The 22,336-nt window shown below is 51.4% G+C and overlaps 1 protein-coding gene and 1 long non-coding RNA gene across 16 annotated transcripts in view; one reads left to right on the top strand and one right to left on the bottom strand.

Moving 5' to 3' along the window:
* The window catches only part of EBF3 (early B-cell factor 3), a 115,659-nt gene continuing 93,507 nt past the window's right edge, over nucleotides 185-22,336 (top strand). For all 15 annotated transcript variants that reach the window (XR_001301292.2, XM_003359401.4, XM_001928716.6 and 12 more), the window contains exons 1-6: nucleotides 185-410; nucleotides 510-666; nucleotides 1,033-1,096; nucleotides 1,808-1,863; nucleotides 4,998-5,071; nucleotides 6,726-6,794. Coding sequence is in view for 14 of the 15 variants with exons in the window: in XM_003359401.4 (XP_003359449.1) it covers nucleotides 277-410; nucleotides 510-666; nucleotides 1,033-1,096; nucleotides 1,808-1,863; nucleotides 4,998-5,071; nucleotides 6,726-6,794 (554 nt within the window). In the remaining variant the exon portion in view is untranslated. The remainder of the gene's footprint in view (nucleotides 411-509; nucleotides 667-1,032; nucleotides 1,097-1,807; nucleotides 1,864-4,997; nucleotides 5,072-6,725; nucleotides 6,795-22,336) is intronic.
* On the bottom strand, nucleotides 7,328-12,723 carry LOC110256834. Its single transcript, XR_002338850.1, has 2 exons — nucleotides 10,424-12,723; nucleotides 7,328-7,467 (listed from the first exon to the last, which is right to left on the bottom strand). It is a non-coding gene; the product is annotated as an uncharacterized LOC110256834 (long non-coding RNA).

Raw genomic sequence — 22,336 nt, 5'->3', positions numbered from 1 at the left:
ACAACCGCCGCCGCGGCCACCGCGTCCTGCTCCTCCGAAGCGCCGCCGCCGCCGCCGCCGCCGGTGTAGCAGCCTCCGCGCCCCCGGCCGTCCGGAGCGCCCAGCCGCCGGTGTATGTCGCGCCTGCCCGGGACGGGCTGAAGCCGGCGGCGGGCCGGACCGCAGGCGCCGAGCAGGGCGAGCGCGGCCAGGGCAGCCGCCTGCCGCCGAGCCCCGAGCGCCGCTGCTCGCGGAAGCGCTGTCGGCCGGGAGCTGCGGCCGCCGCCACCAGTTTTCATGTTTGGGATTCAGGAGAATATTCCGCGCGGGGGGACGACCATGAAGGAGGAGCCGCTGGGCAGCGGCATGAACCCGGTGCGCTCGTGGATGCACACGGCGGGGGTGGTGGACGCCAACACGGCCGCCCAGAGGTACGTACCGGCCGCCCCCGCGCGCCCCGGCCCCACCGGGTCCCCGCAGCCGGCCGGCGCCGCGCTCCTCACCGGGCCGCTGTCTCTTTCCTCCCGCAGCGGCGTGGGGCTGGCGCGGGCGCACTTCGAGAAGCAGCCGCCTTCCAACCTCCGGAAATCCAATTTCTTCCACTTCGTGCTGGCGCTCTACGACAGGCAGGGGCAGCCGGTGGAGATTGAAAGGACCGCTTTTGTGGACTTTGTGGAGAAAGAGAAAGTAAGTGCAAACATACAATCACACCCTCCATCTTTCTAGAAGTGGGAGGCAGGCGGTGCCCAAGCGCGGTGGCCCGGAGTGCCCCCCTCGGCGGCGGGGACCGCTCCGCCAGGCGCCCCCGCCGCCGCCGCCACGTGCGGCCGCCGGGGCCCGCCGAGGGCCGGGCAACTTCTCTGCGCCCCCGGACCTACTCCGGGCGAGGAGAACGCTGGGCTTCCAGCAGGAAAGTGACATCACCGCGCTGCTCCGAGCTAGGATTCCTGCCATGTGTGAGGCCAAGGGGCCTCGGTCGTGGACGGGGACCGAGTGCGGTGGCCGCGCCGGACACCGATCGCACTAAATGCAATTATTTCTCGTTACTTTCAGGAGCCCAACAACGAGAAAACCAACAACGGCATCCACTATAAACTCCAGCTGCTGTACAGCAACGGTAAGTGCCTGCTGCCGCCACTGCCTGCCCGCCCCGCCGGGCTCGCTCTCCTTCTCCGAGGTGGTTAAAGGACATAAAGATTTTGAGATTAAAATGACATGGATGTAAACACGACATCTTCTCATGGCATAGAAGGAAAACAAAACATAAACGATCAATAAGTCGATGGCACTTCACATGATTAACCGGTCGGGCTTGAAGTGGAAAGTAAAAAGGGGATCGATCGGGGCGCCAGCAGAACATCACTTTTAAGTGACTTTTTTCAATTTTGCAAATTAATGTTAATTATTGAGATGGGGGTAGCTCTGTAAACCGAGCATAACTTACTTCCTGTGCACGAGTTTCTAAAAAATCCTCGAGAGACATTAGAAAGAGTTCAGACTCCCACTTAGTTTCCATTTGCTGCTTTCTGTTTCTTAAAAATAAATCAGCCCTTGGGCCCACCCAGGGCAGCAACCAGGCCTGCTCTCAGCCACCTAAATTTCTTGCATCTTTACATGCAAACCCTGAGAGTCTGGAGGTTCTTAAGAAGAAGAAGAAGAAGAAAAAAAAAATCAAATGAGAAGCGATTGGGCTTCTCTTTCCTGCCTTTTAAAGGGCTTGCCTAAGTTTTGCTGCATCACGGTGGCAGCAGTCCTGAGTTACCGACTTCCTGTGCCCCCGTTTGCCCTTGCTAAAATCCTGATGAGAATTTGTCCCTGTTTCTTGCAGGAGTCAGAACGGAGCAGGATCTGTATGTTCGGCTCATAGATTCAATGACCAAACAGGTGAGAAAGTTTAAGCCTCTACACACCAGTTTTCACTGCTCAGCTGGGGTTGTCCTGGGTTTCGGAGGCCAGGGGACTGACAAATGGGTCTGCTGTATTTGTTTTCCATTTAGTTTCCTTGACATGCTAATGAGAATTCCATATTTATTGGAATAAATGAAGCGATTGGTAAAATAGTTTATGTTGTCATTAGAACAGGACATAGATGCTTTATTAAATGGCTTGTGATTGGAATCAAATTCTGTCTTAATTAATTATGGTAATTAATATTTGACAGAAAATTGCCACGATCTCTCCCCCCTCCCCCACCCTTATATATTTTTAAATGTTTCTCTCTCTGCTTGGAATCATTTCATTGATTTTTTTTTTCCCCATAACAAAGGCAACTAACTCCTTTCCAAAGCTCATTGAGTTGGACTTGATGAGTTGATTTTTTCCTCCTCTCCAGTGTGATGGTCTGGTAACACGAGACGTTTCTTTGGATTTAAAAGTTAAATGTGTTGGGGTGAAAAGTCACCTTGTCCTCCTCCAGCCCATCTTCACCTCTCAGCCCCCCATCTCCATAATTCAAACTCCGAGCTCCAGGGGTCACCCGTCCATTGCTCTGGGGGTAGCTGCTGGTCCCTCTCCGCCCTCTGTCATACCTTGTAAATAACATAATTACAAGCAGTTCCTTATTAAATTATTTAACCTGTCTTGGTCAACTTTTCCGATGATAATATTGGCTATCAGTTGTGTGATTAAGTGCAGAAGAGTGCTTCATTGCTTTTGACATTGTACAGTCTCTGGCTGGTTTTGTGTGGGATGGTGCGTTGTTGTTAAGTTGTTTTAAGGATTTTTTTTTTCCCATTTTCTTTCAATAGTGTTGGAGGAGGGGCAAATCCAAAGCGAATTCAATCCACTCTGCCCCGATTGATTACAATATACTTGCAAACGGAGCTTCATGCTCAGAAATGAAAGTAGTGTCTTCAGTTCTGATGCTAACTCTAAGAATCGTGAACCGAGTAAAAAAGTCTCTCGTGCTTCTCGCAGCCCAGCAGTGCACACTGCCCACTCTCTGCACGGCAATGAGTTTTCGGATTTTACTTAGCTTGTAAAAAGTTTGTCCTTAACCTAGGCAACAAGCGTGTTAGATTTTAATGTCTGCATTGGGAAAAAACAGTGTGGTTTTCTCTCAGAGTAAAACAGATCTGACAGGTAAACTACCGTCTTTCTGACAAAGACAGAGGCAGTGTGCCCTTCGGTAATTATTTCATTCGGATTCAGGGAAGCCTCTGGAACTTGGGCTGCACGTTGACAGGGTGCTTTTATTTCCTTTGTATGTAAGAGTGAAATGTTTTCGGAAATGGCCATAGACTGAGGAAGAGGCTGATGTAGGTGGCACAGAGTTTCTGCAGAGAGGAGGAGGCTTCGCTTTAAGTGCACTTTTATTGTTCATTTATCCCTGCACCTTTGCTGTATAAACAGGGCTGAAAATAAAGGCATTTAATCTCCTCTCACTGACGGGGATTGAGGGGGAAAAAAAAAGGAAAGAAATAGCCCAGTAACTGATCAAAGAGTCAATGGCGCTGAACCGACAGTTTATGGATTTCTGTTTGTGCTACAAAATAAAAAATAAATCAAATATAAATACGGGGATCCATCCGAGGGACAAGCCGCGTTCTCAGAAGTGCTGGTGCGCGCCGCGGCCACGCGCCCTGAGCCCCAGGCGGCCCGTTGGCCTGTGGTGACACCCATCACTTCTGTGGTTCCGAGCGGATCCGGAGGGAGGCAGTGGGACAGGGGCTGGAGGGAACCCTTCCCTCTTCCCAGAGGGCAGCCCCGGGCTTTCCCGAGAAAGGGCTTTGTCCGCCTGGAAGTGGAGGAAAGTGTCAGCAGTGCCCGAGGAGGTTGGAAGTAATTTCCAGATAATTTGCGGGGGTGGGGGGGGGGAGCCGGAGAAAGGACTCCCCTCCCCCTTCTGCGGAATTTTCTGTGGGGGAACTTGCAGCTCCCGGCGCCCGCCCCCTGCCCATCCCCCAGTGGCTTTTTTCCTTTTTTCTCTTTCTTTCTTCTTCTTTTTTTTTTTCTTTTCTTTTCTTTTTTTTTGCAAGGCCGCAGTGGGGCAGGCGCGGGCGGCCCCTGGCCCGGGTTCCCGGCGGCGGAGCCGGGCTGAGCGCGGCCGTGAGCGCACCTAGGGCTTCGCACCATCTGGCGGAGCCTCTGCTCAAAACCCACCAGAGCGTGTGCGCAGACACTGCCTTTTTACCCGAGAAAAATCATTGTTAGCAGTTTCAAAATAAACACCAGATTGGCCATTAGCACTTTCTTTCCAAATATCATCCGGCGAGGAGCACGTGGCCGCGCGGGCCCGGGCTCCCCGGGGCCCCCCGCACGCCTGCGGGGCGCCCACCAGGCCCGGCCCCGCGCGGCCACGTGCGGCTGCGGTGCCCGGGCCTCAGGGCTGCCCGCCGCGTGCGGAGCCGGGTCGCGGCCGAGCGCTCCGGGCGGCGGCGGGGCCTGGGCGGGCGGCCCACGCGGGCGCCGGGACTTGGAACGCGGGGAGCGGCCGGGCGCCCGACTTGCCCGAGCCTGGCGAGAGCGCAGGGCAGGGAGGGCGCCGCCCTGGACACCAGGCAAACCGCTGCCCGCGCGGCTCCCGCCGCTTCAGGCTTAGCTCGTTCTGGTCGGCCTCGCCTAATGCGCTGATTGGGATCCGGTGTAGACAATGGCCCGAGGACGCGGCCCGGCGGCGGCGGCGGCGGCAGCAGCAGCAGCAGCAGCGGCGGCGGCGGCGGCGGCGGCGCGGGCAGGCGGGAGGACCCGGAGCTGGGGAGCTGGGGCACTGGGGTCGATGCCAGCGCCCCCTCACTCCCTGCGCCCGGGCCTTGGCCTCTCTCCCCGGCCCTCGCCCTGGCCCGAGCGCGGCCGTTGTCCTCCCAAGCAGAAGGCCCCGCGCAGGCCCGGCGGGCGCCCAGGAGGGTAGGCCGCCTCGGCCTAGCCAGGCTCCGGCTGACCCCGCTGGGAGGGTGGCCTGGGACGCCTCCCCTCGCCCGCCGCGCACCTGCAGCCCGCAAGGCCTGCAGCGCCCGGGGCGACCCGGCGCCAAAGCCGCGGGCACCGCGTAACCCCGCCTCTGCTTGTCCCCCGCGCAGGCCATCGTCTACGAGGGCCAGGACAAGAACCCGGAGATGTGCCGCGTGCTGCTGACCCACGAGATCATGTGCAGGTGAGCGGCGGGCGGCGGGCGGCGGGGGCGCGGGCGGCCTCGGCGCCAGCTGCGTCTACAAAGGACGCCGCGTCCAGGCGCCGCCACCCCGCCCAACTTCGGGAAAGGCATCGATTGAAATGTAATCGGCCCGCGGCCGCAGGCCGGTCACGGAGGAGCCGGGTCTCATCCCGCCCCCCCCCCGCCCCTTACACACACCGCCCCCCTCCCGCCCCGGTGATCAACGCGACCGGCTGCTCAGCAGAGCGGATTAATATGTTGGCCGTGTCGCTGCTGTGTAGTCAAAAATGAAAACAGGTCCTGGGTGATGCATCTGTCCGCGATGCCGGAGGAGTCAGAGATCAGTCGGAATCATTTTACTAGTTCCCTCCCAAGCGCTCGCATCCTGAGATATACAATTGTCTGATATTGATAAAAAGGAAACTCTTTTGTACTTATTATAGAGCTGGAGTATGTGAGAATTGGATTGTGATTCTGTCAGTTAACCTCTTCCCCAGAGCAGCGATGCATCGTTCATATTGTTGTTAGGTAGCGTGCACGTATCTTGAGATCTCTGTCAGAAGAGCAATTTCCCACCTGTTTTTTTTTCCTAACTACCACAAGAGTTTCACCCCTACATGGCAAATAAAAATGCATCATTGACTTTGTATGTGCGGCATGTGAAATATAGTTGCAAGGGATAATAAGGACCTGCTTTGCAGGCTTGCAGGCTACAGTAGCAGGCCGCGGACTCTGAGGGGCATACTCTGCCTGGCTACGGTGCCTGTTGCCTAAATGCCATTTCTGAGCAGACATATTGTTACAGCACTAATATACAAAAGCTGACTTTTTCTCATATCAGGTAATAAATATAAATTACAACCAATAAAGTGGAATTTCTTTATTATCCACTTCTGCATGTACTGCAATTAACATAGAAAGCGCACAGATGTGATTTAAGCTCTAAGTGGAAGACTGTAGACTTTCTTTAATCACTTTAGCTGTCAGCTTTAAAAGGCTTTATATACTTTGCCTACCATATGGTGTTAATTTAGCTAATTTAGACATGTAACCATTATACAAGTATGCTTTTTTAAAATGCAAGAAGCATAACATTTTTGTTTCATTTCTGCTTTAATTAAAGTTTCAATAACGGAGTTAAGGTAGGCTTAAAGAAGGAACAATAGAAGTTTCTGATAGATTGATGCATGCTTTTGTGGTTATAATTAATAAATGCCCCAAAGAAATATTGGTTGAAGGTGGCATCTTGCATCTTTTCCAGAAATAACAGCTTGACAATTAGAGGTAAACAAAAGCTGAAGCTGTGAAAAGTTATTCCCAAGCCTCCTGCTTCCCCTTCTCCTCAGTTCATTGCAAAGACAAACACCGGCAACGTTTTCCATATTTTAGCATCACAATTTCAGTAGTAGCTCCGTCACCCTCCTAGCCTCCAGTGCTAAGCCCAACTTTGCTCCTTCTGGTAGAAAGTTACATCACGAGTTGAGCGGCAGAGCACGTGAATGCACTGGGTTTAAACGTGCCACGCTGCCTTGGTAGGATAACTTATTTTCTTGACTCCAACCGCTTTACTGTCAGACTTCAAAAAAAAAAAATGCAAGTCGAACATAAGAGGATGAAATGTGTATTAAAACCACTGTTTACCATTATTCCACAGCCGGTGCTGTGACAAGAAGAGTTGTGGCAATAGAAATGAAACACCCTCAGACCCTGTGATCATTGACAGGTAAGGATGACTTCTTTATTTTTCAAAACAAAACCGCAGCAGCAACAAAACCCGTCGCCTGGCTTGGGTTCCGGTTGCTCCCTGTTTGTGAGTCTGGTGTTGAGCTCATCTCGTGCGTGGCACCATTTGTTGTCCGCGTGTGTTATCGTGCACAGGTGGGTTGACTTGGAAACCTGGTGCCTCGCTCTGTGGGGATTCAGTAATTGCTTGCGAGTTGTCAAGGGAAGCAGTTTCATCTGCCACTGCTCTCACTGTGAGGAGCGCTTTATGCCTAGAGAGTTTCTGGCTTTAAACCCAGAGATATGTCATAAAGTGCTTTTTGCTAATTTGTTAACAAGTATTTCATTTTTGCATTATTTTTCTCTCGGATGATAGCTGAAGTTGAGTCTTGGGTGGTGTTCCGGTCCTAATTGTTGCCCAGTGTTAGAATGAATTGAATCTGCTCTCAATTAGTTGCAAAATGTCTCCTAATTTTTTTCCAATTGTGGCTGTCGTTTTATGTCAAGTAGCAAATATGTAACTAACAAACCAAAGTTGTTATAATTGAAACTAATTACACATGCTGGTTACATTTTCCAACATTAATTTCCATAACTAGATTAGCTGTATGCATTCTTTACATTTGCTGCTCTTCATCTTGCTGCTTATCATCTTCCTTGGGCAACGTTGCATCCTTTAAAGATACTAATCATTAGTCCTAATAGTGCTAATATGCACTTGGCATTGCTTTCCTAGCAACAACAAAAACACCCCCACCCTCCTCTCCCAGCCCTCACCCAAATCACCCAAATCGCTGGGGTTTCCGTGACCTGGGGGAGAGGAAGATTTCCTCCGTCCTAACAGTGGGTAACAGCAAAAGGCCTAGTGTGTGATTGACTGCAGATTTTGAAATTGGTACCCAAGCCGAATAAATGCTAGATGTGTACATATGACACCAGTTTTGTGAAGCAGAGGTTCAGACTGTTTTGAAGAGGGGTTGAATTTCAGCAGCTTTCATTACAAAGTTATCTTTTGATCATGAACTTTGCTGTCCAGTGTCTGAAAAATTAAACCCGGAAAACTCTATGAGTTAAGCCTAAAGAAATATGTGCCACCAGTGGAGAGCAATGCTAATGTTTAACTAGCTGGAATAGCTGTTTGCTTAGTGGAGAATGTTCGGTATCTGACAGAAGGGACAGCTCTCTTATTAGTAATCAAATAGGGTTGACCAGTTGTGGCCGTCACTCAGGCAATTGAGAACAAGTTCAACACTTTATAGGACTTGAACTACAAAAATCAATATAATTATATTTGCCTTTAGTGTTGTGGCTATGGAAAGTATATGGCCTTGGATTGTTGTCTTGCAACTGAATTTATTATTATTATTATTTTTTTCTGATTGGCTGAAAGTGTTTGAGCCGCTCCTGGAATCTTGTCTGGGTGTAGGATGGTTGAAAAGGCCTTGCGGGTGTGCTCCTAGCGTGGGGTTGTAAAGTGTTTCCTCTTTGGGATTGTCTTCCACTTGTGCTCCTTATGCATTTAAAAAGATGACGTGTTTTTGAGTCGTGAGGTTTTTAGCCTGGCACAGCGATGAAGGAGCCCCGTGGACTCGGCTAACATTTTGGATGCGCCCTTCCCTTCCAGATCGCTTTTGGTTTGGGTAGCATTCAATCATGTACTGACTGTCTTGGTACTGAAGAACTTTCAATACTAATTTTTATCACACAATGGGAAACGTCTTCCTTAGATATGCAGAAATGTATCCGGCTTGTCCGAGTGAACATGCTCTTCTATTTGGTTAATTAAAATATGTGCTAAGATTACTGACGCCTCGCTAACCTAAGAGAAGGGGGTGATCATTTGATATTCTAGAAGCATGAGAGGAGGCGAAAAATGTGAAAACATTTGGTTAATGGGTTTACCAAGTTTATTTGAATAAGGAGGATTGCAGCTCCATTTACGCCAGGCATAAATGCTTTGGAGGTCTTAATTATTGATGAAAAACCTGTTCTGCTTCTAAATTCAAAGATATGACAATTTGATAGGAATTTTAATCACCTTCCATGTTAGGGATTTTAAGGTAAGGATGGTTTTATGTAATGACAAATAGCAGGTACATTTTTAGCATTCTGAAGCGAGCTGTCACTTATCATGACAAATACTATTTGCATGTTGTTGCTTGATGTAAATCCTTGTGAAATGATTGCGGTATTGGCGCAGTCTCCAGTTTAAGGTGCACTTCTAGGGGGAGAAAATGAAGAGCTTGGTGTTCACTAGGGCCAGTTGTGTTAATCAGAGAAAGGAGAAGGCCCAGAGGAGGGCCTCTCTTCCGAGAAAAGCAGCCCTTCGCCACCGAGATGTGTTTCCATTTCATAATGACAATCATCTCTGTGGTGTGTGTGTGTGTGTTGCCTCCTAAAATTAGTTGCCTATGTGGGTTTCAAGCCCGTGTTTCCTCCTGAGTATTGCAGAATAAAATATCCCATCAGATTGGTGAGTCAGTCTACAGGTCCCCATCAGCAATGTCATCACTTGGTTAGTTGGCTTAAAAAAGAATTATATACAATGTGCTTTGCTGGCTCCTTGTGGCCTTTGGATACAGTTAGTAGGTTCTGACCAGATAAGGCATATTTGTCCCGAGGATATAAACCAATCACTCCAACCTGAATTGAGATCAATGGGCCCACATTTGTTGTAACCCACCCGGCGCCTCTTCCGCACGCCGAGGCTGCTTTTCTGTGTTATGAGAGCGGAGAAGTCGGCTCCCCGTTCTGGCAGGGAGCTGGCATATTCTACAGACCCTGATGCCCTAAGTCAATTAATGACGCAGTTCCGTTTCGTTCTCTTTCAGAAGAGCCTTAAATCCTCACAAGCAGCGTGGGGAGACCCCTCCGTAAAAACAGGGAGAAAAGTGAGGGTGTTTTTTGCATCACGAAACCCTTTTCATTGATGGGGAAGCTTTCACTTTTGCTAACTGTTTTCTTCGCCATAAAACAGTGCCATTTTTGGGGTGTAGTGTCACAGATACAATCCTACCAGGGCATGTTTAAAATAATACAGCAACTGACGGGGGTAAAGGAGAAGCGGAGCCCCGGGGAAGAAACCTCGTGGTCAGTAAAGACGCACGGCGGGAGCCCGCATCTGGGTGAGATGGGGGGGACCTGCGGAGAGCCAGATGCAGGGAGGGCAGGGGCCCCCGTGGGTGGGTGCACGCGCGGGCACATGTGTGCATGCACAGCCACACAGTACGTACGTGTGCGCAGGGCACACACCACACACACGTGTGTGTGTGAACACACCCCCGTGTACACACAGCCCCGTCTGTGTACGTATCCGTGCGTGTGGGGATGTGCATGGATTTGAGGGTGTTGCTGGAAAGGACGGGAGTATCGTTTTCCTCATGGACTAATGTTTTCTGGGAAAACACAAAGCAGATGGTCTTCATTAGGAACACCCATTGTCCACACATCCCAACTATGAACAGATAAATCTCTCCTGTTTCACCCGTACATTCCAAGGGCTGTAAATGATTACAGGATGTTGGTGTAGCTGCTATAAACCAAAACCACACTCAGCCTCTCGCCCTCCTCCCGTGCCATCCCGGTGTTTCCTCGGGCCTCTGCCCTTGCCCGGGAAGGTACGGCGCTTACCTCCCCTTCCGTGCTGGGCCTCCCCGGACCAGAGCTGCAGGGTCCAACTGTTGCAGACTGGAGGTGGCGGGAGCCGGGTGACGTGACCGCCCAGAGGGGCCGGGTCGCACACTGCGTGCTCCGGGGCAGCGCGGGGGCACGCTCGGCGGGGCGGGTCCAGATGGCACCGTCTCGGGCGCCCTGCTCGCTGGCATCTCTGTGGCAGGCAGTGCCCCTTCCCCCGTAAATCTGGCACTGGGCTCAGAGTTTGGGAGACTTATCATTCCAAGTCTGTCCTACTTTCCTGTCTGGAAGCCAGACATCTGTTTATCCCATTTTCTTTCATACAGAGTTTGGAATAGCTTTAGTTTGGGGGGGGGGTAGTTTTGTCATATTTAACAGCTGTTACAAAATTTCAACCCTGTGGGCTCTGAAAATACTTTTCAGCTGACCTCAGATTTTTTTATACATAATTGACACTGGGTTGTAGGAAGATATTATTGACTTAACCTTTCATTGTCTGCGATTTCCCATCGCCTTTAGTTCGATGCGCTACCTTCCACAGGTTTAGGCTGCCAGCCCCTCCGGAGCCTCCTTTGGCTCATTTAAGAGTTTTAAGTTTACACCTTTCAAGTGATGGCAGAAGGGGAGCCGGAGCCCGAGCGGAGGTGTTCCTTCGTTCTTTCTCTTTTTCTTTCTTTCTTTCTTTTTTTTTTTTTAGTCAACAGTGTTTCCTTTCACTTCCTGTCACAAAGGTCAAAGAGAGCCGACCTTTGCTGGCAATCCTCCTCGCTGAATTATTCATGGCATTGACTTTTTGTCAGCACACACAGTTGTGCTCTGGGACATTTTATTCATTTACCTCATTTAAAGCGCCTTTCTGCACCTGTTCAAGTATTAATATCATGTAATTTGGGCCTAATGCCGATTTTGCTGAACACTCATTATATTTTTATTAGCTATATTTCCAAACGATTATGTGTGATTATTACCAAGCCTTACAAACAGCACCGGGTTATTCCCTAGCCCCTTACATCTTCTTGTCAGGTTGTTTTCAGAAGCGGGGAGGATAAACATTTGACCAGTCCCAATGTTTTTATTCCTGCTCCATCTCCAAGCAGAGAACTTAAGGCTTCCTCCCTCATGGCTTTGCCGGAGCGTGATTAAATCCAACTCCGAGGGAGCTGTACAAATGCCAGCGTTTATAAGGTCAACGCTTTTGTTAAAAATGCTATGTAAATGAGGATCTGCAAAAAGGGACATTAAATAAAATTAAATTCATTGTCTTCTTTAATGTCATTTACATTTTGGCTAAGCCCCGGCCTGTCAAGGAGGATTTTAAAAATAATTTTAATTACACATCATTTAGGGATCCAAGGTTTTCTATTCAGTAGCATTTGGATAACCTGCAAAACGGAGACTGTTTATTAACTTCTTAAACGACAACTTGTCATTTCATCTGCATAACGCAATGAAAACAGTATAGTTTGGTGTTAATTTCTCCTTCTCGGGTTTCTTCAAGATGTGAATATAATTATCAGCCAACAGGCCTGGGATCCCGGAGCCCTTCGCTGGGGGTTGGCTGTGTGTGTGAGAGGCTCTCTGGTTCAGGACCTGTTTTAGTACACTGGGGCTTCGGTGAAGGGAAAATATTGGCTAGAAATTTGGCACTCTGAGAGCACACTTTGGATGAATGGCCGTGGCTACAAAGAATCCGATTTTGCCTGGCACCGGCCCCATTTGGCTGCTCGGTGCTCAGGTGTGAATGGCTGTTTTATTCGCTGGCACGCCAGTGGAGAGAGGCAAAAAGTTCAGCGTGCTCATTCATGCTCGAAACATTTCTTTGCATAAACTTCTGAAAATAAACAGAAGAGGAAGAGCCGCATTATTGAGTCACAATGCCATGCTTTCATTTCGACCGGGAGACACCAGAAACAGCTCCCACTCTGTTTTCTTCTCCCTGGAAGCCCCGGGATTAGGGTTTGGACATCACACGTGCTAAGTCTGAGGGCTCCCTGCCACCCTGTGCCAGCGTGCAGTCACGGGCCACGCGGTGCAGAGCCACCGCCAGGCCCAGCTCCGGCATCTCTGGTCTAGGCCCAGGAGGCCTGCAGAGATTTATGGCCGCCTGGCCTGGCCTGGCCTGGCCTGGGCGAGGACTCCACGGCCAGGCCCGTCGAAGGCCGGGTTTTAAAACAAGCCACACACCCATAATGACTTCCGCAACCCTCTGAAACAGCCCTGATTCTTGTGTGCTTGTGCAAGGGAGAAGCCTCTCTGGAGCTGCTGTGCACAGGAGCCCGGGAACTGCATGCTGTCGGGTAGGCAAAGGCAGGGGGCGAGGGAGGGGAGGGGCCGAAACGCAGGGCTGTCAGAAGCTATCCTGCAGGAGGTATGTTGACGCAAGCCATCCCGGGCCTCTGCGGCAGCCTTATCAGGTGAAAAGCAAAGATATTGCCAGTGCCTGTAATTGTGTTAGGATGGCTCGGATGAATTGGATTACCTTGTGGAAAGCCGTCCAAACTCCGGGTTCTGTTACGCATGCTTACAGGAAGCAAATAATTACTCTCTGTGCACCAGAAGATAATTGGGGCTGGCCAGAGGCCTTCTCATGCGGCCGGCGAAAGCGGGAGAAGCTGGCCTCATCAGAGCATTTAGGACCCAAACCAGGAGGCTGCGACCCTCCCGCATGTCGGTGGCTCACGTGGATGCCTTAATTGTAGGTTCCTTTTCAAAGGGGGTGAATAATTGATCGGAATTCAAACTAACAGTGGCATGTTGGAGGAGATAAAAATTCCAGGCTCTAATGATGGAAATTGTCGTTGCAGACAGGAAGTGATTGACAAGTAGGGGTACAGGAAGTGAAAACTCAAGGAGCTTAACCTGTGCTTGGCAGAGCTTCTGGAGCTTACACTCGGAGAAAATGAAAACCATTCACTCCGTCAGCTCGCCAGAACACAGGCTCCTCTTGTTTGTTTATCTTCGTAGCAGATCTCCCAAAAATGTTTGTGGTCAAAACGCTGTATAATGAGACATTATGCTGGTATTATTAATGCTTTAAAATAAAAATATGGCTATAATTTAGAAAAATAAGCGGAGGAGGTTTATGTGCTAGGGGTTTTCTGGCTTGCGTTTTATAAGCTGCTTAGGCTTTGGGGTAACTAGCGTTCGTTAAATGGAAGGAGCTTGGGAAAACTGTTTTCAAAGCTGTTGTTGATTCAGAAAACAGTACTATCTGTCCACGTCATAAATGCCGTGAGTTTGCAAACAATTCGATGAGGCGCACTGGGGGGAGGGGGGTGCGGGGCGGGGGGGGGGGGTGGAATAGGGACACCCTTATTTTGGTTGTTTTCCAATCACTCATTTCCCCTTCCCTTTGCAAACAGAACAAATGAAAAATACCCCTCTGTAATTCCTTCGCTGGAAGTTGGTCAGCTAGAAAATACTCCACATGCACGCGGGCCGTGGTGCCAGAGTGCATCCTCTGAGAACAGCGGAGGGGGGAGCGCCTTGCTTTCCCAATAATTCACTAGGAAATGAGTTTAACATGTGCGGAAAGGAAGGGGCTCCAGCGGTGTTGTTGTAGGACCCGGAGCCCAGGCCCCGCTGGCGGAAGGAGTCGGCTCCAGAGAGTCTCTGCCGGCCGCGGAGCGAGCCGCCCGCACATCTGGGGAGGAGGCCCAGCGCCCGCCGCCCGGACCCGCGCCCGCGGCGCCCGCCCCGCCCGCCCCTCCCCCGCGCCTCGCCCCGCGGGAGGCAGTGGGGGGGGCAGGGTGCCACCGTCAGCGACGCGCGCAGCCCAGGTGGTGACGAATCGCCCAAGGGGGAAAGCCCACCCTTGACCGCGGAAGCCTGCCATCCCCGCCCGGGCTGCAACAATGGTGCCCCCCACAGCCGCACCACCGCCTCGCCCTTGCTGTGTCCCTGTTCACGGGAACAGAACGCTCTCGCCGCCCTGGCCAGTCTGGATGCTGTGGAGTCGCTGAGCAGGCGGAGCTGGAGCCCGCGCCTGGTCTGGGGCCATCTGAGGGTGACATATGTGCAGCACAAGCGTGGGATTCGATTAAGGGCACGGCCGGCGGCCCGCTTCCCACGGCGGGCACGTGGGGGCCGGGCAGCCAGGCCACCCAGCTCTGCGTGGGGATGGGGCCTAAGGCCGAGGCCCGGGGCAGAGGGCACCCCTCCCCCTCTTATTTTAAATAACGCCCCCCAGGGCCACTTTGAATTGGGGCGGGGTGGGGTGCCCCCCCTCCAGGCCTGTTGAGGAAGGGTTCCTTCTTGAGCCCCCCCTAAGTTTTTCGAAGACCTTCAGCCTCAGGGGGTGTGGCTGGCAGGCACCTAAATGCTGTCCTGACAGGTTCATACCGATGTGCCTTCCACGTTGCCATGGCTCAGAGCCATGTGTCCTGCTCCGCAGGGTGACCTCGGGGGCTGAGCGGGAAGCCTGGGAGACACAAGCGGGTGCTGGGGAGCTGGTGGCCATGGGCAGGGACACTGAAGGTGCCGCCGCCCCAGCGACACACCATCCCAACCTGGCCTTTCTTCTCTGCATTTAATGTGGATTCCAAAGTGCTCTGATACTGATTTTAGAAAAATGAAGAGACTTTATTTTTTAGAGCAGTGTTAGGTTTTACAGAAGCATGAGCAGAAAGGAGAGCCCCTCCCCCTTCCTCTTGGCCGATTGGGGGGGTGCTTCTGTCCATGAGGCAGCACTGATACACTGCCAGGAACTCAAGTCCAGAGTTACAGGGGGGTTTAGTCTGGGTGTTGTATAGCCTGGGAGTTTTGACAAATGCCCGGTGGCATGTATCTGCCTTTATGAGGTCCTACAGAATAGTTTCTTTCACTGCCCTAGAGAGCCTCTGTGCCTCTTCATTGGCACCCCCCCCGCCCCCCACCCCCTGGGACCACTGGTCCTTTCAGTGTGTCCATAGTTAGTTTGAATTCTGTACAGTATGGAACAGTACAGCATGTTGCCTTTCCAGACTGGCTTCTTTCATTTAGAAACATACATTTAAGATTCCTCCATGTGTTTTTGTGGCCTCACAGCCACTGTTAATACTTTGTGAATTTCAGTTTTTTTTTCCTTCTTAAAGGTTTCTGGGCAATATTTTTCCTTGCATTGACTGTCTTGGCGTTTTTATTGAAGTACAAGGTGTTTGGATGTTTGGATGTTGTCTGTTGGGTTCTGGGGAGTTTGGAAGTTTACATGTCCTGGCCCCCCCCCCCCCGCCTTTTTTAAAGCAGTTGTCTACTTTGCAAAGAAATGAAAACATTGAAACTTTTTGCCAAGAGTTTATTTAAGTGGCATGACTCAATTTTGCTTATTTTCAGGCTCCCCCCCACCCCAGTATTACTTTTTGGAATATTTAAATAGCACAGGCCATAAAAGGAGAATGATTAAATTATTAGCAAGGCACATGTGCTACCCTGTGGCCTAAAAACAGAATGAATTCAGCATTGAGTGTAGTTGTTGGCTTTTTTGGTTTAATAAATTAAACTACAAATTTTCCTAATTGCCAAACAAAATGTTAGGCCAGCTTTAGCCATTGCTGACAGTAAAACACAACATAAAACCTGCTGAGAGTTATATGTGGTATTTAATACGAGACAGAGTAATGCACGGGTTTTTATGGTTACGTATGAATTCACACCCGCAGCATTTGTTTCACATTAGGAAGGGTTTGTAAATCAGATCAGTGTGCGGGGATGGGGTGGTCCCGGCGGGCGGCCTCTCTGTGTCTCCCCTTCCTGATACCCGCTTATCGGAAGTGCTGCCAAGGCAGCTCCGCGTCCATTTCCGTTTTCTCAGTGGAGCGATTCGTCCTCTGACGTCAGGAAATAAGTGGGGATCGGATCAGACGCGATGCGCATCCCCGCCGGCCGAGGTCGTCGTCATGGGCCGGCTCCGGCCACCGGCCACCGAGACGCGGGCTGCCCAGCGGTGCTTGGTCAGCCGGGGCCCCAGGGAAAGGTGGGAAGGATCTGGGAAAGTGCTTTCGGGGGGGAAAAATGGCAATAACTATCATTTATTAAATTTGACAAGCGGGTTCTAAATATAACAGCCCTTTCCCCCAAAGAGCACGACTTTGAGCAAATAAATGAGGTATGCAAGTTAATACACGGCTCGGTTTCCCATCCGGAGGTGTGCCTTGGTGGGCTCAAGCCGAGGTCCTCCCTCTCCCACCGCCACCAAATGACCGATATTCTTTCGCCTCCTTCTGCGGGTCCCCCAAGCTTCTGTGTTGGACGTGCTGCTCCCTCTCGGAGTCTGTAAGCGCGCCAGTCGCAGGCAAGCTTGACAGTGAAGATGAGCTTGGCTTGGTTGTGAACAGGCTGCCACTGAGATACGCTGTGTAGTTTTCAAAAGGCGTCCTTACATGCTCGTGAGGAAAGCAAGGTCCATAAGTGCATTTTAACGTTAGGGCCAGAAAAAAAAAAAAAAAAAAATGGGGCTGTTACACGTCCTGTGGTCAGAAGCCTGTTTGCTGGGCCAGGGGTATTTGTCATGACAAGTGACTGCTGCTTGTATTTCCTGAGACCCCATTATAATTATTCCCAGCAATTATAGCCTCCAGAACCCCCTTCCAGCCCCAAACACATTTGTTCCCATTTATTAGACTGTGAGCAGTAACTAATTTACATTGTTTCAGAGTTGTGTGTTATGGTAATTTATTGCGTGTGCTGGGGGTCAAACAGAGTTGACCAGTCGGCAGGGCGGACCCTCGCCCGGTGGGACGGAGGGTCCAGAAACGCGGAGGCAGCGAAGCCAGGGGACGTGGGGTTTGAAAACTGCTATGGTCTTTTTAATCATGTTTTGATTTATTCTCTGTTCCACTACTTGCTTTTCTCTTGCTCCTTTTCTTTTCCCTTTTTTTTTTTTCTTCTTCTTCTTTTAACAAATCAGAGCCGGGGACGGGATTTGTTTCTTTTCTTTTTTGAAGGAAACAGAAGCGATATCTTCTAACGAGTGGAAACTTTTACTAATGCCCTGAATAAAATATTTGTCAGCGGCCTCCGCTAAACGTAAAAGCCCTCCACAGAGGAAACAATGCCTTAGCTGTTCCCTTCTCATCATAGCAGGTTTTGTTATCAAGTCGAGGAAAAAGGCTTGTTTAGGCGAAAATAATGATCATAAATAGAGCTGTATAGTGGGGCTCGGCGGAAGTGGTGACAGTGCCTGCTATCAAGCCTGCAATTCCAAGGAAATATGAGCGCTCTGATCCAGGGAAGCAGTAATTATCTTTTTGTGAAGAATGTACAGTGGTGTCGGATGATGAATTGATCGCAGATTGGAAGCGTGGTTTCACTGTCATGTACGGAGATAAGGGGGAGCCCCGGGATTGCTCCTTGCTTCTGCGAGTTCACAGCGAGCCAGTTTATTAGCACAAATCCCAAATGTTTAGTAAACTCATTAGGTCCCATCTAATGCTAATTTATCATCATAGATGGAACCCTAGCCGTGGAGGCCGAGGACTGTGCCGAACTGGCGTGATTTACAGAGCTCTCTGGTCAATCACCGGCTTTGCACTGGCCATTTTTCTTCAAATGCTCTAAACGGGCCTGAATGATCCATAGGATTAGGTCCTGGCAATCAGTTAGGGTTCTCCGAGCTACCTTCGGTGATGGTGAGGGTTAGCTGAAAGGTTACAGAATCCTGTAGGTCTGATTGGGGGCGGGGCAGGGGGGGCGGTGGCTTTGGGGGCCCCCTCCCTTCCTTGCCTCCCTCCCTTCCTTGCCTCCCCCCCCCCGTTCCCCCCCACCCAGCCCTCCCCATTTTTCCTTTTCCTTTCACAATCCAGCCACTGAGCCGAATTCAAAGAATTTCCTCGCAAAATCAGTTTACCGAGAAATGCATCACGGAACATAAATGTCAAGTACAGTTTATTCTAAACTTCAGACAGTGTTTTTCTTTTAAAAAATCAAGCTTTAAATGCCCAGTCCTCCTGACATTTTCGTACATATTCTATAGTGTTTTCGAAGAGGATAATAACCTTTGCTTGATCCTAGGCAACAGCTGCAAAGATAATGAAATTCTTATGATATTTCACCAGGTAAAATGTGAATTGCAGAAGAAAAGCTATTGAATTTTTATGGATCTTAATCGCATAAAATGAGATTCATGGGGCATACGTATAACTATACTCGGTGGACTCGCAGCCTGCAGTTGTCGGAGGGCGGCTGTGCGGTGCGAGGGGCGCTCCAGCTCCCACTCAGAAAATGCTCCCCAAACGCTGCCTTCAGCTTGCCCTAAGAGTGATAATGAAATATGACAGAGATTTCCTCGTGCTGGATCAGTGGCAGGAGAGGTCCTGCACGGCCTATATTAATTCATCTGACTTATGTTCCAGGCCTTGATTTACCTTATGATTAAAAACTTCTGCAGGTTTGCTCACCAATTGAAATCAGATCTCATCTGCAGCCAGCGGTATCGACCCCTATTTAACATCAAGGCTCAGAATTGATTGGCATTGATTAACAATAAAAATGCTCCCCTCCGCGTCCAGCTGCCAGGCGCACATTCTGAGAGAAGTGCTCGGTGGCCCTCTCCTCATTGACCAGTCTGGAAGGAGAAGCGGCCCCCCCCCACCCCCGCACCTAAACCGTATATTTGAATGTTGCTGTAACAGGATGCCGGACCGGCCATGCACATTGATTTTATTCGTGTTGTGTAAGATAAATATCTTTAATAACATTCTCATCTTATTTAGGATTTCACAGGAATAACTTGATCACTGGACGCGTGATATTTTGCTTTTCTCACGGTGTGAAGAATGGATTAAAACATAAAGGCTTATGATAACGTAGTCCACGCAGAGATGACGCACCCGGGCTGGCAACGTCCGGGCATCCTTCACCCGTGGAGGCGCATGCTGCACCTTGCGTGCCGCCGGTTTTACCGAGCGTTTTACGGTCGTGGCTGGGACTGCTGGCCCAGGCCTGTCCTGTGCTGGAGGCCAGCTTCCCTCCCTAACGTTGCGTGAACATATGGTCCCAAAGAGCTCGGCACGGAAAAACCGCTCAACAGGCTCCAACCCCAGAGCCTCTAAGAGGCTGTGTGTGTGTGTGTGTGTTTCTGTTTCTTTCACTCACTGGCGTGGTGGCAGCCTGTGCAAAGAATCTCTAACAGTTCCTTTAACTAAGGGCAGAGAGAGAGGAAAATGTGTTTAGGAGAATCAATCAGAAAAGTCTCACCCGCTACAACTTTGTGATTTGCGTGCCGGGGACCCGTCTCGTTCCCAAGCCCGACTGGGAGCGCTGGCCAGACGCTGGCGCTCGTCCTGAGCGTCCAGGGGCACTGAAACGTCCAAGGGGGCCAGGTCCAGCTGAAAGAAATTATCCAATCTCTGCCATCCAGAAGTTTACAGTTATATAATGATGGAGAAAACCACAAGTCCCAAGGGATGTCGAATTTTAGAGATACTTTTAAAATGAAATTATCCAGCCAAGCCTATAAGACAACCTCCTTGTACTTAAGACAAAAACGACAATCTGGAATTAATTTTTTTTTGTGATAGGGCAAATCCAATTTGCTTCTTTAACTGTTGATTAAGGAATCGGTTCTACAAGGCTGTCCCCTGTAAGTATTGGCTGTTTATTTGTCTGTGGAGAGCCACCGGAATCCCCTCCAACTGGGAACGCCGGGTCAGGCATGGCTGTAATGAAGAGCCGCCTGGCAGCTTGCAGACACCCTGACTGGCCTTGTTTGTGTGGAAGAAATAGTTGGCTTTTTGTGCAGCCTGGGGAGCTTAAAGTCACTTCCCATCACGCAGGCAGAGCGGTTGAGATTGGAGGACGGAAATCTGCCTTATCTGCAGCCTTTCTTTTAGAATCTGGAGGAACACATCCATTAGAAAGCAATAAATAAGTAAATACCCTAAATTAGCAAGGCCCTTGCTCTGAGGTCCGCTGAATATGCATGCCCATGTGTGGTCGGTGCCAGAGCAACCCTGAGGCAGCCGGCCTCAAGGTGGATGGCGGCCTGTTACCTGAGCGTTCTGCAGCAAAAGTGCCTTCCCCCACCCCTAGTGAAGTTTGTAAGGGAGCGGGGTCCGTTGTGGTCTTTCCAAATCTGTGTTAAACGTTTAGCGTGATGTTCCATGGATTTCATTTAAAAATGAGATCTTACCGATGATAGATTCAGATGCATGTACCAGACCGGCAAACAGGAAGTATTATATAGAAGAAATAAATGTTACCATCTCGTGCTTTGAAAAGCAGAGACGTGCTCTGTCTGGATGAACCAGCCCCCGGCTCCCCCCACCCCCACCCCTGGCCTCGGTTTCCTCCTTTGCAGGTGGCGCTCACCTGGCAGCTCCAGAGCTCCTGGGTGCCTGCCACTCTCCTGTGGTACGTGGCCTTCCTTTCAGGCATGTGGTGGCCCGGAGCCCTGGGAAAGTGACAGCTTAGATTTGTCGTCTTTTGTTTGGAATTTACCTGACTGAATTCCACCCCTGCCCCCGCAGCATCCGTGTTAAATATCCTTTCTGCCCTTGTGACTTTGGGGGGGTGTTTTTGCGAGTGTGTCTTGCACTGCCGTCCTGGGGTGGAGGTCACGGGTGTGCAGAGGGCCACGCAGCCACGGTTCCCCAGCAGGGAGATGTAAGACCGCCCCCCGTCCGCCGAGACGCGCATCCCCCAGCACAGCCGCGGCGCCTCTTCCCAAGTCCTTGCGAGGGAAGAGTAGTCGACGTGCAGGGACCTACCGTTGGAAGCCAGAGGCCAGCGGAGGCCCCCGGGCCCTTGCAGGGGGCCGGGCTCCCCGAATGATGGAGGCGTTTGTCTCGTAGCTGGAGGGACGTGAGGACGGGGAGCTGGCCCACTGCTTCTGTCGGTGGTCTCGTCCCCCTGCAGCCGCCAGGTTCCTCAGCGTCTGTTCCCTGACCCCCCCCAGCTCTCCTCCCCCCATCTGCTTTGGGGCCCCACCCTGTGCCCAGCCCTGGATGACTCAGCGCGGGTCTGCTCTCTGCCCGTGGGAAGGTTTTTGTTGTTTTAGGGCCACACCCACAGCATATGGAGGTTCCCAGGCTAGGGGTCAAGTCGGAGTGGTAGCCACCAGCCTATACCACAGCCACAGCCACGCCAGATCTAAGCCGCGTCTGTGACCTACACCACAGCTCACGGCAATGCCGGATCCTTAACCCACTGAGTGAGGCCAGGGATCGAACCTGCAACCTCATGGATGCTAGTCAGATGCGTTTCCGCTGCGCCACGATGGGAACTCCCCGTGGGAGTTTGGACCTTGGCAGACCTCTAATTGGTGCCTCTGTGGGTCCGGTCCCTCCCAGGAGTTCTCCCTGAGGGCAGCCTGGCTCTGTCACCTCCTGGTCTGGTACCATTCTTGGGTGATGTCGGGTTCCTGGAAGAGGGGGCCCGCTGCTGTCCCCATCCCGGGCCTCAGGAAGGGCAGCCTGGCCGCCTGGCATGCCGACAGAGGGGGCACGGGTGTGCGTGTGTCGTGTCGTTCCTTCCCCGAGGTCTTGGGCTTTTGTGTCTCCTGCTTCTCAGTGGGGGGCCCCCAGGCCCCACCTTGGGCCGCTCTGTAAACTGAGAGCCCCGCCAGGGTCCTTTCATGCCTCCAGCCTTGTGCCACGGGCCACAGATGGGTGGTTGCTATAATCTCAACCTGTCAGGGTGGGGGCTTACTTCCTCATTTCAGACACATATGTGTCCCCATGCTTTGTCACCCAGTCTCCAAGAAAGATCCCAGGGGGCAGAAGGGCTCCTTCCTGGCTGGGTGGATGGGGCCTGCTTCTCGCTGGGACAGCCCCAGGCCCGGGCCAGGTCCGCCTGGTGACTCCAGCCAGCCCAGCTCACCGAGGCCTGTCGCAGGCGCCCCGGCTGGGAGCAGCCAGAGCTGGGCCTCAGAGGCAGGTCTCTGGGGATTGGCGGCCTCGGGCACTGTGGGCCCGACTCTGAGGGTGCAGCAGGAGG

Source organism: Sus scrofa, chromosome 14 (assembly GCF_000003025.6).
Source record: "Sus scrofa isolate TJ Tabasco breed Duroc chromosome 14, Sscrofa11.1, whole genome shotgun sequence".
Classification (NCBI taxonomy): domain Eukaryota; kingdom Metazoa; phylum Chordata; class Mammalia; order Artiodactyla; family Suidae; genus Sus; species Sus scrofa.
The sequence above is the reverse complement of the archived record's forward strand: the minus strand, read 5'-3'. Positions and strand labels throughout refer to the sequence as shown.